This window comes from Phocoena sinus, chromosome 1, assembly GCF_008692025.1.
Source record: "Phocoena sinus isolate mPhoSin1 chromosome 1, mPhoSin1.pri, whole genome shotgun sequence".
NCBI classification, from domain to species: domain Eukaryota; kingdom Metazoa; phylum Chordata; class Mammalia; order Artiodactyla; family Phocoenidae; genus Phocoena; species Phocoena sinus.
In genome coordinates, this window is record NC_045763.1 from 24,607,976 (window position 1) to 24,623,646 (window position 15,671).

At 57.6% G+C, this 15,671-nt stretch overlaps 1 protein-coding gene across 1 annotated transcript in view; it reads right to left on the minus strand.

Moving 5' to 3' along the window:
• Window positions 1–12,592, minus strand: part of SDC3 (syndecan 3) — a 38,028-nt gene extending 25,436 nt beyond the window's left edge. Inside the window, exon 1 of the mRNA XM_032638353.1 lies at window positions 12,455–12,592. Within this exon, the coding sequence (XP_032494244.1) occupies window positions 12,455–12,592 (138 nt within the window). The remainder of the gene's footprint in view (window positions 1–12,454) is intronic.
• Window positions 12,593–15,671: the final 3,079 nt, after the last annotated feature.

Genomic DNA, 15,671 nt, shown 5'->3' on the forward strand with positions numbered 1-15,671 from the left:
CCAGGTTGTTGGCAGCAAGCCCCCTAGAGCTGAGAAAGTGGAGAGACAGCAACTTGGGGGCTCCTGACTCCCCTGGCCTCACACCTGAGTCACTAAAATAGCTGGTGGCAAAGGAACAGGCCACAAATGTCCCTCCCTTCCCAGACCCCAGGGCCCCCATGCATCAGCACAGACACACAGTAACACGCCACAACACACGCATGCGCCCATAAACCCAGCCCCTCGCCCGAACCTAAACAGAAACATGGCCTTAGCTCCGCACGGATAAAGGATCACCCTGGGTGCCACCACAGACTGACTTGCAGACGGTCCCCGGAACTCAGAGCCGGAACCACCTCTTCTGGAGCTGAGATTGTCCCAAACCAGCCTCCTGGCTCCCCCGCCTCACGGGAGAACAGGATTCACCCACCCAGGGACCTGCCCTGGGGGAGCTCTTCTGCCTCTCAGTGCTGGGGACCCTGAACATCCAAGCTCCATCTTTGGGCTTGGCGTCCTCATCTGAACAGCGAGGTGAGGGGCTGACTTCCTGTGGCCCTTTGCCCTTGAAACTACACTTCTGGAGGGGCGGATGAAGGGAATGGGGGTTTCCAGGCCCAGAGGACAAGGAGTAGAGTCGTCCCTCTAGCCCTGACCATAAACACCCCCTCGGCCCTCAAGACCCCTGTCCCCCAGGGGACTCTTCGGTTCCGGGCCCCTGAGTCGCAGCCGGGACCCGAGAGGTTCCCATCAGCCCTGAGGAGCGAGTGCGGCAGAGGCCTCGGGGGAACCAGAGAAGGAGAGGGAGAGAGAAAAGGATGGGAGGGAAGGGGAGGAACAGCGGGCCGCAGAGGAGGAGGTGTGCAGGAGGATGGCCGGTGGAGGGAGATGGAGGGCAGAGGGGGAAGATTTCTCATAACCAAGCCTGAACCTCCCGTAAGGAGGCAGGAAGTGCCCTCTTGCCGCAGTGCTCCCCGCTGCCAGCCTCCACTCTCCTCTTCTCCAAGCTCGGGGATCACAGGAGGAGGGGGCTGGGGAGAAAGGAGGAGATGGGACAACAGGGGAGAACCAGAAGTGAAATAGACTGAGGAGGTTCCAAAACATGAAGAAGGAACAATGTAGCAATGTCTGAATTGGGGAAATGAAACAAAGTAATATGTGTGAAGCTGACCAGGGAGATGATATAATGGGGGAGTAGCTGCTGCAACAATGTATCCAGGTGAGGGCTCCAAGGAGGTAAGGATGTAACCCTGTGGGGAGCCAGACACTATGAAGCAAGTAACAGAATTGGGGCTTAGCAAAGAATCCTACAGCTTGTAGAAGAAGAGCAGTGCCTGGGAATCTAGAACAGGGAGACCCGAGAGAAGGGTCTGAAAAAGGGCTCACTGTACCTGGGAGCTGGGAGAAGAGGCTGGTAAATGATTCCCAGAGGAGTGGACATGTGTGCTGGGTTTTGGAGGATGAGCAGGAGTTTGCTGGAGAAGAAAAGTCCACAGAGAGTGAACACCATGTGGCAGACATGAAAGCAAGAGAAACAATGTTGTGCGCTATACCCAGTGAATAGCCAGGAGTCTTGGGTGGTAGAAGGGGGTCAAAGGGATGAGGCTGGAGAAGCACACTGAGTGCACTGAAGGGAATCAATTCGGTATAGAGTCTTGGGCATGAGGGCAGCTGGTTGGGTCCGAAAAGGCTTCCTGGGAGAGGTCAGTGGGAGCTGGGCCTGCAGTCTAGGCAGAAAGAGACAAGTAAAGAGAAGAAACATGGTACAGGGGATGGTGCCCTGCCTAGGAGTCAGGAGACATAGTTCTTAGTCCCAGCTCAGCCACCAACTTGCTGTGTTATTTTGGGGAAGCCATTGTACCTCGCTGAGCCTCGATTTCCCCATGGGCAAAACAAAAAGGCTGAACTAACAGCTCTCAGAAGACCTCACTATGACTCGAGAGCATTCCTTCGGCCTCAGTTTCCCCTTCAGGACAATGACAAGTTGGACAACAGTGTTTCCAAAGGCCTTCCAGCTGAAATCATCTTCAGTCCTCTGATCTTTCCCCAGCCTGGGCTGGCCTCAGCCCATGGCCCAACCTGAACAGAAAACATGCAGCAAAGAAGCCCCGTGTGGAAGCCAAGAGTCCCAGTCCCAGCTCGGGGCTCCCCCAGAGCGGCCACACAGGCTCACCCAGCAAGACCTGACTGGCCTTAAATTCATCCTCTCGGGGCACCACACTTTACAGTTTGCAGCACACGTGGTAGCATGGAGCAGAGCTTGTGCATCAGATAGTACTCTGAGGCTAGACTGTTTGGGTTCAAATCCTAGTAAGTGTGCCACTTACTAGCTCTGTGACCTTGGACATGTTTCTTAACCTCTCTGTGCCTCAATTCCCTTTTCTGTAAAACCAAGGTAATAATGGTAGCTCCTTCATAAGGTTGTAAAGATTAAGTGAGCTTTAACTTTTTTTTTTTTTGCGGTACGCGGGCCTCTCCCTGTTGTGGCCTCTCCCGTTGCGGAGCACAGGCTCCAGACGCGCAGGCTCAGCGGCCACGGCTCACGGGCCCAGCCACTCCGCGGCATGTGGGATCTTCCCGGACCGGGGCACGAACCCGTGTCCCCCCGCATCGGCAGGTGGACTCTCAACCACTGCGCCACCAGGGAAGCCCTTAAGTGAGCTTTTCTACATAAGACATTTGGCAGAGTAACTTGCACATGGCAGGCACTCAACAGGCATAATTCAATATTAACATCACCACATCCATGCTCTTGCTGTCATCCCATGCCAGCCCCTCAGCGTGGGGCTGCACCCATTTTACAGACCAACATCCTCTACCTTGAGGATGGAACCCAATGCCTTGGTTTGGACTCAAAGCCCACCTTGTGAGCCACTGGTTCTCCCATGCTGAGGCCCTCTGGCGTTCAACTGTTCAGCCCCAAAACACCCCGTGGCACAGGGCCAGGCACCCAGGAGGTGACCAGTGAATGTCTGTTAAACGTAAGAAGCAATACACTCTCATTAGAAACAGCACCGCCTACAGCAATGGCTCTTCCACCCCAAAGGGAGGTACGTTCCCATCTCTACACATGTCTCTCCCCGAGCTGGGACTTACTACCTTTAACCACACTTCGGTTCCCTAATATACCATGACTTTTCCCACCTCTGAGCCTTTGTCCACCTTGATCCCTCTGCCTGTCAATGTGCTGCCATCCTTCAAGGCCTGAAACAAAGGACACCTCCTCCATGGAGCCCTCCCTGATTCGCCAGAGCCAAAACCAACTTCTCTTTCCCCTGACTCACTTCCTCAGCCCCTCATCTAACTGGGAGCTTCCTGAGGTCAGGGAGCAGGTTGAGCCCCCTCAGTGTTCCTAGTACTCAGCATAGGCCAGACACAGAGAGGGCAGCAGTAAACAGTGCCTACAGTGACTGGCAGGTCAGCAGCAGAACAGGGACAAGAACCTAGGCACTGGACTCCCTGCCCAGTTGCTCCTCTCTGCCCAGGAAACCAGACTCACAGCCCAGCCTCCAATTGGCCTGGATCATGTCCCAGAGGCTGGGAAGGAACGTGGTGCTCAGCGCGATGGGCAAGGAAAGGGCCCCTCCTACCCTGGCCCAGGAGGAACCATAGACAGGCCACTTGAAGAAAGCAGGCCTCCTATCCTCCCCGCAACCGAGCAGGTCTGCCCTCCCTTCCCAACTGGGCTACCCCAGGTCAGGCCCTGCCCTCTCTGGCCTCTGGTCTTTCTGTTAGTTCCTCAAATGTGAAGACTGGAAAGGCCCCTGGGTCACCCAATCCAATTTCCCCACTTTGCAGATGTGGAAGTAGAGGCTGGGGGGCAGGGCGGGTAGCTGCCCATGGTCACATGACAAGCCACCTCTCAGATTCACCTCTGAGACCTAACAATCTTAGGGAAAATATAATCATTAAAATAAGTAAAATAAAAGTAACTATTCAGGGCTTCCCTGGTGGCACAGTGGTTGAGAGTCCGCCTGCTGATGCAGGGGACGCGGGTTCGTGCCCCGGTCCAGGAGGATCCCACGTGCCGCGTAGCGGCTGGGCCCATGAGCCATGGCCGCTACGCCTGCGCGTCCGGAGCCTGTGCTCTGCAACGGGAGAGGCCACAACAGTGAGATGCCCGCGTACCGCAAAAAAAAAAAAAAAAAAGTAATTATTCAGGAGCAGCTTCCTTTTAACTAGCTGCCAACTCGTTAACTAGCTGCACCTCCCCCCAACACTGCTCCTAACCCCAGCCTAGTGAATGAGGCATTATTGGCCCATTTGACAGAGGAGGAGAGTAAGGCTGAGTCAAGGAGTCGCTTGCCCAGGTTCACGATGCTTCTGTGGCAGAGCTGGGATTCGAACCTGTCTGGGGGAGGGAGGCAGGGCCTCCTCCCTGCTTCTCTTCAATGCCTGCCCTCACAGCACAACACGCCTGCCACAAACCCACCAAGCAAGGCTCACCGACAAGATGCAGGACACACACAAGATACACCTGCACACCCACAGCCCCCAGCACAGGGCCAGGTGGAGAGCAGGTGCTCGATCAATGTCCGCAGAATGAACAAACTAGTCCATCAAAAGACAGGCCCGGTGCCCGAGCCCACGCAGCCCTGAGCCTCCTTGGCCTGCCCGATGCCCCCAAACAACATGGCATCTCAGGAAGCAGACTCCAGCTGCTTGCTAACTGCCTCACCTGGGGCACACTGCTTAACCTCTTGGGCCTCTGTGTCGCCATCTGTAAAATGGGGTAACAATACCTACCTCATAGGGTTGTGGTAAGAACTGAGATAAAGCATGTTAAGCACCTGGACTGTGCCCGGTACGCAGCGCGCGCTCTCTAAGGACCGGCCACTATCACTGTCACCATCACCATCATGCCTGGCTCCCTGACAAGGGAGCAACTTCAGGGCAGGAGCCAGGCAGAATTCAGCTGCAGACACCCTCACCCCACCCTCAGTGGCAGCCTAGCCGTGAGGAGGTGGCAGGAAACATGTGGTAGGTGAGCGAAGGGCTGAGACAGACGTGGGCACCCACCCCGGCTGTGGGCCCTGGAGAGGGTGTCAGTATATGGGTGCTGCCAGGCACCCCAAGAAGCAAGAATATCCTTCCCCTGCTCCCACTGTAACAGCCCCCCCACCTCTCCAGGAGCTTTGCCTGCTCAGTCCCCACACAGCCCCCCAAATCCCACCCCAGGAAGGGAAGACAGGCCTAATGAGCCACCCACAGTGCCCTGCTGCCCGCAATCGAATTGGCAATCAGCTTGCTGCAATTAGATTTCCCAGATCCTGCTCGTGATTGATTCTAAATTACCCTTATTAAAGTCTGGGCCGGTGAGCAGGGCTTGCGGGGTGGGGGCAGGACAGGTGGGGCCTGGCTGGCAGCTCAGGAGGTGCAGAGTTCTAGGAGGGCTTGGGCTAAGGCTGATCCCAGAGTGAAGCAAGTCCATGGCCCAGAAGCGGGGTATAGGCCCTAACTAGCATCATCCCCCACCCCACACCCACTCCTCAGATTCCTCCCCAGCCCCCCAAGCCCCCACCACTCATCGCTCATCTCAGAAGACCCCAGTCCTGAAGGGGTGATAACACGGTCAGCAACAGCGCAGCCAGAACCCAGAGTAGTTGAAACGCAACTGAACACCCAGCTCCACCAGTGAGCAGCCGTGTGAGCTCTGACAGGTGGCTTGACATCTCCAAGCCTCACCAGCGTCAGAAGGCTCAATGAGACCACCTCCCCAGTCCTTGGCCAAGGCCCCAGGCCATCTCTGGGCTTCGGGACTCCCATCTGTGAGACAGCAGGCTACAGGCTGCAGGGCTGTGGGGCTGACGGTCTCTTTAGGGCTCTCTCACCCCTGAGGTCCTATGCAAACAACAACAGTCACCTACTCTGGGCCAGGACCTGTGTGATGAATGGAACACAGCCGAGGTACTCCCCAGCTGGGAGGAAAATGGGAAGAGCCCAGCCCAGCGTCACCATGTCCATGGCTATATCTCAAACAGCAAGGTCTCTCTGGGTTCCAGGACTGGAAGGGCGGGCCTGAAGAGTCATCAAGTCCCATCTTCTGCCTCCAGACTTACCCACAGGCTGCCAACAGCTCCAAAGAACCGAATTCCGCATGAACTCAGTACCACGAGGCACTGGAAAGTGCTTCCTCTAATCTGGCCCAAATCCTGCCTGCTGCAATTGGGAGTCCAGGCCCACGTTCTCCCTCTTGGGGTAGCCCGGCGGGGATTCTGCTTTGGGTCATCCACGATCATTCAAACTTGGTTCCCAAATTCTCCACCCCCAAAATGCAATTCCTCGGTGAGATCAAGAAAGGGACAGGAAAAGAGCAGAACCAAAGCAGGTATACGGAAGAGATCGCTATTTGTAGGAGCAGAGCCCACTGCTCACCAGGCACTTTATTATTTTGTGCTGTTCATTCTCAAGGAACTCTGAGGCAGAGGTATTCTTAGCTCATTTTAAAGAGGCAGCTGAGGCTCAGAGAGGCTAAGTGAACTTGCCAAGATCACATAGCCAGAAATTGGCAGAACCAGGACTTCAACCCTGGTCCAGTTGGCTCTCAAGCTGCACCCTCAGGTTTGGCGACCCCAAAACAGACATAGCACCAAGGCCCAGGTGGGGACCCAGGGGTGGGAAGAAGGCAGACCTCAGCCAGCTGGGGCACGCAGAACCCTCTCCACCTGGTATGAAAGGCCAGCACAGGCATTCCCTGCCCTCCACCCTCAGCAGCCAGGTAGGGAAGGGGCCAGATCACTTGTCAGGGGCCACCCTCACCCCATCCCCCCGCTGGGCCCTCAGCCATTGCCGCTCAGACTCCCCCTGTAATCACGGCTTCCTGTTTGGCGCTGAGACTGGGCCTGGTCAGTGGGGGAGGGGAGCAGACACCCCTCTGGCCAGGGCCTGCTCTGGAGGGAGGGGGGCCGGAAGTGAGGCCTACCCGGCCTCCTGGAATCTTGGGAGGCTGGGAGCCAAGGCAAGGGGAGGGGGTGTCAGCCAACAAATATTTACCAGGCGCTGGCCTGATGTTCCCAGGATGTGGTGGAACATTAGGGGGGACAGCAAGACGAGTCAGGTGGTCTGGGACCAGCACAGATCCTGCTCGCTGCTTCAGGGGGCAGCTGTGGGGTGAGCAAGGGGCTGGACCCCGGGGCAGCCTCGGGCTCCAGTCACCCTGCCCCCACCCCGGACACAAAATCACAGGGCTCCAAGCAGCTGGGCTGGAGCCCAGAGCCACAGGGCCTCTGTCCCACACAGAAGTGGTGGCCGCACCTTGGCGCTCAGACCGCAGGCCCACCCCATACGGCCCCCTGGCGCCTCCAAAGCCACGGGCACACACCTTGGACCCAGCAGGACTCTGCCAGCCTCACTGTCACCGCAACTCACCTCCAAAGTAGACGACACAAAGCCCCAGCCTGGGCTCCAAAGTTCCCAGTCCTGGCTTCCTTCCTTCCTTCCTTCATTCAAACCATTCAATTCTGGGCCAGGCAAAGAGTTGGACTTGGGGGTTCAGCAAAGAACAAGGCAAACACAGAGCCTCCCTAAGGCACTCATGGTCTATCAAGAAAGTATTCTGATACTTCTCCTGACTGCTGTGTGACCTCCAAGTCACTCCCCCGCTCTGAGGCTCAGTCACTCAGGCCAGAGAGAACCTCAGGTGCAAGGGGGCCAGGACTCAGGGATGGGGTGGTAGGGATGTACATTTGGGCTCCACACAACTTTCTAAGGGTCAGAAGGGATTAAAGGCAGGCCTGGTCGCCTATGCAGAGTGAGCCACACACTGGGGGCATCCAGTGTGTGTACAGGGGGAATGGTGGCTTTTTTAGACCCCTCTCATTCTGAGGTTCTAAACATTTCCCCTGTCCTGTGCCATGATCACATGATCCAGACACAAGCCCCCGCACCCCCCCAATCTTGTTGACTCCCGGCACAGTTTATAAAGCTCTCCCTTGACCCGTCACCCATGACCTTCAGAATAGCTCGTTTACAGATCACAGAGCCTTGTGAGGCAGTGGAGGGGCAAGGGCTCCAGGGCCAGACCCATCCCCCGCCCCATGCAACATGCCTCCAAGGCTACAGTGAGAATTAAATGAAAAAAGATAGGAGACATGCCCGGCCCAGAGCCTGGCAATGAGCAGGCATTCATGATACAGGTAATGTGGGCATAATTTGCGGGTAAGGAGGGCCCAGAGAGGTAAGTACCTTGCCCAAGATCACACAGCAAGAGAGGCTAAAATTAGGACTAGCGGCCCAGTTCTATTAGCCTGCCAGGCCCTGGCTCAATCCAGCTCTGCCACTTGCCAACTGTGTGACGTTGAGCAAATCACTTAACCTCTCTTTGCGTCAGTTTTCTCCATCTGTACAATGGGAGTTCTAACAATTCCTACCTCCAAAGATTATCATGAGGATTAAATGAGCCAATGCATATAAAGTGCTCAGTGGGCAGGGCTCTCAGTATGCGTTAGCTGCTCTTTGTATTGTTAAGCCCTCAGAGGTGTGGAAGCTGCCTCCCAAATCATGGCCTCAGCCACTGCCAGGCTCACCACCTCCCATCCCCAGCTGTCTCAGTTTGCTCCAGCCTTCAGGAATCCTACTACAGCCCCTTCTAGAACAACCCATCCCTCTCCCCGCAAGCAGCTCTGGGGCATGGTCCCAGCTCCAATGGGAGGGACAGGAGGGAGGCCTGCAGCAAGACCTGACTTCTAGGGGAAGCTCTGTCTTGACTCTCTCCTCTCCACGATGCCCCTCTCATCCACCCCACTTCTGCCCCAGCATTTTCCAGATGTCAAGCTCAAAGCTGTCCCTGCCCCAGCGCTGCCCTGGGGCCTCCCAGGACCCCATGCCCCAATCCATGCGGTAGGAGCAGCCATTTGTTTTCAAAAGGCCACACCGCATTTTCTCCAGCAGAGGTCAACCCCACACCAATCCCCAATATGAGGGAATGAGAAACACACTGAATTTGTAGCTGGGGGCACTGTGCTGCTCCCCAGGGAGCAGAAGGCACCAGGTTCCAGTCCCAACTCGGGCATGAGAATGATGTGACACCCCCCCCGACCAATAACACCCCTAATAATAATTGTATACATCAAGTATTTGTCCCCAGTTGACAGGTAAGAAAGCTGAGGGTCAGGGCAGGCTACAGCTTGCTCAGTGTCACATGGCAACCATTTTTATAGCTTAGCTTAAAACTTCCTCCTCCAGGAAGTCCTCCCTTGCCCTCCGGGCTCCCTCCTGGAAAGGCCCCATCTCCTGAGAGCTCACTGGCAAGCTGTGCTCAGTCTCCCCAAGGAGATTATTTTCTCATCACAACACCCCTGTGAGGCTGGCACTGTTATTGTCCCCATTTTACAATGAGGACGTTGAAACAGAAATCCCTTACCCAAAGTTTCTGTCCCTGGAGCCCCTGCCACCTTGGGTGCTAACAGCAACAGATCCCTATGGTATCCCTGTGTCAGGGCCTGGCCTGGAACAGTCTAGGGGTCCCCAACGTTTAATTTTTAAAGTGAGAAAAATCTTGCCCTGGCAACCCAATGTTCACAGTCAACCAGAGGAGCTGGAGGGAAGAGTAGGGAGCTCCTGGACACCTGAAATCGTGGGGGTGGGGAGGGAGCAGGAACCACCAGGCATGGGGCTGGGGATTCAAAAGAATTCCCTGATTGATTTCCCCTTCCCATGGTCCCTCACCCTACCACCCCCCATCCCTACCACATTCCCAAACACAGAATGGCAACCTTGTAAAAGAACAAGTGAACATTTGCTGTGTTACTATGCGCCAGGCACTGTGCTAAGAGCTTTATATGTTAACCCCGCTCATTCTCCTATTCTCCCCATTTTACAGAGGTGGAAATGAAAGCACAGAGAGGTTAAGTAACTTCCTCAAGGTCACATAGCCACAAAACAGTGAACTCCCAACACTGGGAATTCAAACAAGGCTAAGTGACACCTAAATCCCTTTCAGCCCTGAGCATCTAAAGAACACTTTTCAAGCTGAAATTTCCAGGATCCCCACACTCTGGGTCTTTCTGGGTAGTGACTTAAGTACAGCAACTGAAGCGGCCCTGAAGGCAGATGTCTCTCAGAGTCATAATTAGCTGGTCTCTCAGGAGAGGACTCCCAGAGCAGATGCCAGGACACACATGCACACACCCCAAATCACCATCTGCAGCGCGAATGAGCCCCACTACCCCTACTGAAGCTACTGGAAGCTGCTCCATATACACACACACACACACACACACACACTCCTTTTCAAGCTGGTGGGCACCTAGGTGTCATCCTGCTCTTCCCCTACCCTGAGCCAGCCACTGCCCATCCCAGTGATGTCCTGGGAGGCCCCCGCCACGGAGGCCACTCGTGGAGCCATCCTGGTTGGGGCTCTTCTGGTCTAATCTCAGTCCCTCCTGCTGCAGGCATCACTCTCTTCCTCTGGTGTGCCACCCTGGCCACTGGTCACCACCCGTTAACCCTTTGCCTCCCAGGCCAGATGAGGTGATGTCCCTGCTCGGCAGCCGGGCCCCTGGAAAGGTGTGAAGCCTGGAGAGGGATGCCCCCCTACCTCATCCGGAGCCCCACCCCTCCTCTCCTCCAAGTCAAGCCCACCATCTGAGCCTCCAGGCCCAGACCCCAGGGGTGTGATTTATCTGCCACCCAGCACTGGGTCTGAGCCACACCCACTCTACCTCGGCCTCAGATCCAGGGGCACCCTGCCTTATCGGGGCCTTTCACCTCTGTGCGCTCATTTAATTCTTTCCACCACCTCATGGGGCACGGATTACGAGCCTTGTTCTATGGATGAGGAAAAGTTGTTCGGCGAGGGACGTGACTTGCCCAGGGGTCACCCAGCTCGGGATCCTGCTGGGCTGCCAGGTCTAAAGCATGCTGTCCGGTGTCCCTTTCATTCATCACACACCAAACGTTGACTGAGCTCTTCCTGTGGGTGAGCACACACATCCTCTCATTTAATCTCTCAGGAGGGTGTTATTAGCCCCGTTCCACAGAGGGGGAAATGGAGGCTCAGAGAGGTGAGATAACTTGTCCAAGGTCACACCACGAATCAGGGGAGGGATCAGGATTTGAACCCAAGGCTGTGTGATTTCCACATCTTTGATTTCAAAGATGGTCTTCCAGAAGTGTAGCTGAGAAAGTAACCCAGTTGCTAGGATGGGCTGGGTCCCTGTCCCTCCCAGGGACCTCTTTTCCCCACCCCACCTGGGGAATAACTGGGGATGAGGCACCCAGCCCACCGGGCCCCATACTCAGCCTGGCATTCAACACTCCCCCCCACCCCAGCTCATAGTCCCCAGATGGGAAAGGCTGAGGAGTAGCCTGCCTGTCCAAGGTGCAACCTCTGAGCCCCTGCCTGACCTCCTCCCATTTCACAGACTGGCCAACTGAGGCCCAAAGAGACTTGCAGTGGAGTAGGCACCGCGGGGCGGGGGGGGGTTGCCTGAGAGGCCTGGGTCCCTCTCAGCCTGGGGAACGGGGGACAGGCATAGCTCCTAGAACCAACCAAGGGGATCAGGCCTAGAAACCCCCCAGTTCATGCCCAGGCCAGGCTCCAGACACGTGCCCATAGGGAACTCACTTGGGACCTGGGTCCCTCAAAGGGGAGGAGGTGGCCTTTCCTCCCGCTCCCCCTGATGGAGCTGGGACTGAGCTCAACCCCACGGCTGCTGCGGTCACTCAAAGGAACACCCAGGGGTCACCTCATACATACATACATACTCACCGCTACCTGCACACTCGGCGCCACTCAGGGGTGCATGCTCCACGCACGGGGTAACCCATGCACCTGCCAACACACGCCTGCACACACACGCACACACACTCCCATGGGTTGGAGCACACACCCACCACAGAGGTCTCCCCCTCAACACACTCACCCCTTGTAGGCACACACAGCACGGCCAACAGTCCCCAGCCCGTCTCCGGCACACACCGTGCACAATGGGTCACCCTGACACGACCACACGCAGGTAGGGCACGATGGCCCCCATCCATGGGGACAGACTGGTCCTCACGCCTCATCCTTCACCCGTGCACACCCACAGGTCCCAGCACCCTCCACGGAGGTGGCCACACACGCGGTCACACTCACCCACCCCCTCAGGTCACCTTCACACAGGTCCCCTTCACCCCTCCCCCTCCCCGGGCCCCCCTGCCCTCCCGCCGCGACCCTCGGAGGGAGGAACCTAACGCACACCCTCCCCCAGCAGGGGGAGGCCACCCGATTCCCTAAAAGTGGCCGCGGTCCGGGCACACCCACGAAGCAAAGCCACGTCTGCTCAGACCCGAGACACGCCCAGCGCGGCCCCGCGCCCGGACCCCAGGCCGGACCCCAGGCCGCCCACGGGGAAGGGTCCCGCCCCCGGGGAAACGAGCCCCCGGGGAAACGAGCCCCCGGGAGGCGCGGGCGGCCAGGCACTGGACCCCCGCCCCCCCCACCCCAGGGCCGGCGCGGCGCGCAAGCCGGGGCGCGGGAGCGGGAAGCACTCACCCCCGCGGCGCGCCCCGCCAGCAGCAGCAGCAGCAGCGGCGGCAGAAGCAGCCCGCGGGCCCCTGGCCCGGCCGCGGCCCCGGCCCCAGCGCCAGCCCCGTGGGCGGCCCCGGCGCGGTGCGGCGGACCGGGCTTCATGGCGGCGGCGGCGGCGGGCGGGCGGGCGCCTTTGTTCCCGAGGCGGCGGCGACGGCGGCGCGGCCCGGCTTCTGGCCCGGCGCGCTCTCGGTCGGGGCTCCGGCTCGGCGGCCCGGCTCCGCCCGGCAGCTCCGCGCCCACGGCCGCCGCGCCTGCAGGAAGCGTGCGCCGCCGCCAGGCCGCCCCCAGCGCGGGAGGCGGGGCGGGGAGGGGCGGGGCTGGACGCTGAGCTCCCCCCGCAGCCCGGGTGCCCCCGCGCCCCACACGCGCCCGCCCGCCCGCCGCGGGATGAGGCGGGGGGCGGGGGGGCTACGTGCGACCCGAGACGGGTGGCCGGCCTTGCGGAGGCTTGCTCTGGGGACGGGGCCGTCGCAGGGCTTGGAGGGGAAGGACCCCGCGTGGGGATGCGGGGTACGACCCGGCTTGTCGGAGGGTCTGGGTAGATGGGTCGCATCTGCGTGACCATTAATACCCTCCCCGCTAACGACTCGGTTCACTGGCTCTCCCAGGACCCATCACCCCCGCCCTCAAGCCGGTCCACAGAGGGGGACAGAGGTCATCCGAGTCCACTGGGCTTTGATGTCTCCACGGGTGGGCAACGGGAACTCAGATCAGGCGTGGCCCCCTTTGGGCCCTGTCACTGGGGTGGGCAGACCTGGCCTAGTGCTGCTTCCCCACCAGCTGTGTGACCTCAGGCAGGTGTCCCCAGCTCTCTGAGACTCTTCCTCACTGTAGGATGCAGACCCCCCTACCCCTGCCCCACATTCCTTTTCCCAAACGTGGTCATTGTGCGTTTCTCTGGTGCCTTTATCCCCACCTGACATATGATGCATTTCACTTACCCACTGGGGTCTCCCACCACTAGCACATGAGCCCCAGGAGGGCAACGGTTTGTGTCGTCTTGTTCACTGCTGTGTCCCCAGCACTAGCCCAGGGCCTGGTGCGTAGCAGTGGCTCAATACAAATTTGTTGAATCAATGAATGTGTTTCCCACTCACCTCCCAGTCACCCCCACCCACCTGTTTTGGGAGAAGAAGGGGGTAAATATTTATTAAGCCCTTACCCATGCCAAGTGCTTTACAGGGGTTATCTCATCTCACCCTCTCAGTGACCCCCATGAAGTAGGTGCTGTCAATAGTTCCACTTCCTAGTTGGGAAACCGAGGCCCAGAGAGGGGAGGTTATTTGCTCGCACTGGCAGGGGGAAAGTCTTTGCCCTCAGGCCCCATGTCCCCATACCCAGTGCAGGGCCTGCCCTCAGGAGATGGGAAATCATTGAGCTGAAACTGGAACAATTCCCCCAAGGAAAAGGGAACTGAAACCAGGACTCATGGAGCCAGTAGGGGTGAGTGCCGGGTGGGCCGGTGGAACAGACTCGGGCACCAGCCATGATTTGGGGGTGTCGGAGGAACCTGGACTGGTCCTTCAGGGGCCTTGAGAAGAGGTCCAGAGGTCAAAGTTCAGCTCATTAGGTTCCCTGAAAGGGAGTGTGAGAGCCCCGTCCCTAAAGGGTATGTAAGGCCAGGCCAGCTGCCCTTTGGCAGAGATTTGGAGAGGGAGGGAAACTTTCCAACTCTCTGAGATTCAAAAATTCCTAGGAATTCTGAGGTCCCAGCCTCTGGGAATCCCAGTGCCAAAGCTTGAGGAATTCTGACCCTTGGGCACCTTGGGAAGATGGATGGAGAGGGGCTGATGGGACCCAGTAGGTGGGGAGCTGGTTCCAGTCGAGGCAGCACAGCTTGGAGTTGAAGAGTTCTTCTGGCTCTGGGTTGGGCAGATACCTGGTTTCAGATCTCAATTCTGCCAGTTGTGAGCTGCGTGACTCTAGATGAGTGAGTTTGCCTCTCTGAGCCTCAGTTTCCCAACTGTAATATGGGAATAGTGACCACATGGGGTTCATTCATTCGTTCATTCATTTATCATCCAAGGGTAAAGTACGAGTGCCTGTGTGTGCCACACACAACACCAGCCCAGGGCCAGGTGCCAGGTTGTGAAGATTAAATGAGCTCTTCCTGACTTCATACTGGGAGTTCAATAAAGGTGGCTGGGATGATGTTTATAAAGTAAGGGACCAGATGTAGGGACAGTCACCTCCCAGAGGAGCTGCTACAGGCCCAGGGAAAAGGCTGTTTCTGAGGAGCCCCCAAAGGGCAGAGTTGGGGCCAACAGGGTGAGGGTAGGGGGTATGAGACGCCAGTTGTCAGCTCTGTGCAAGGAAGGACTTTGGAACAGTTGGAACTGGCCGCAGATGGCAGTGGCTACTCTGAGAGGTAGTGAGTACTCTGTCTTGGCAGGTATACAAGGCTCCAAAAACTAGCGATCAGGAAGGTCATTAGAACAGTCTCCATGCACAGGATGGGCCGTGAGCATGGCCCACCTTCAGAAGTTCCTGCCAGTTCTAAGACTTCTGGGGACTTTCCTGGTGGCACAGTGGTTAAGAATCTGCCTGCCAATGCAGGGGACACGGGTTTGAGCCCTAGTCCAGAAGGGTCCCATATGCTGCAGAGCAATCAAGCCCGAGCGCCACAATTACTGAGCCTGCACTCTAGAGACCGCGTGCCACAACTGCTGATCCCGCGAGCCACAACTACTGAAGCCCGCGCGCCTAGACACCGTGCTCTACAAGAGAAGCCACCGCAATGAGAAGCCCACGCACCGCAACGAAGAGTAGTCCCCGTTCACCGCAACTAGAGAAAGCCCGCGTGCAGCAACGATGACCCGATGCAGCCAAAAATAAATAAATAAAATAAATTTATTTTAAAAAAAAAAGACTTCTGGCAGCAGCAGCCCTCTTCCCTGACGTCCTGAGGAGGGGGAGGGGGAAGATCTTTGGGCTGGGCAGGCCAGGAACGCCATCTGCTGCTCCTCAGAGATACCGGTCACAGCCCAAACTGAGCCAGGTCTGGGCCCCGCCGCTCTCATGCTACTCCTCGTCAACCCCACCCCCCACCCCTCCATCCCCCCCAACCCCCGCTCTGTCCTTCTGGGGTTCACAGCTGCACACATTCACCGCATTCCAGCAGCCGATGCTCCGTGTAGTTCCCCTCCCCCACGCCTACCTGTGTATTGGAGCCAAGTCC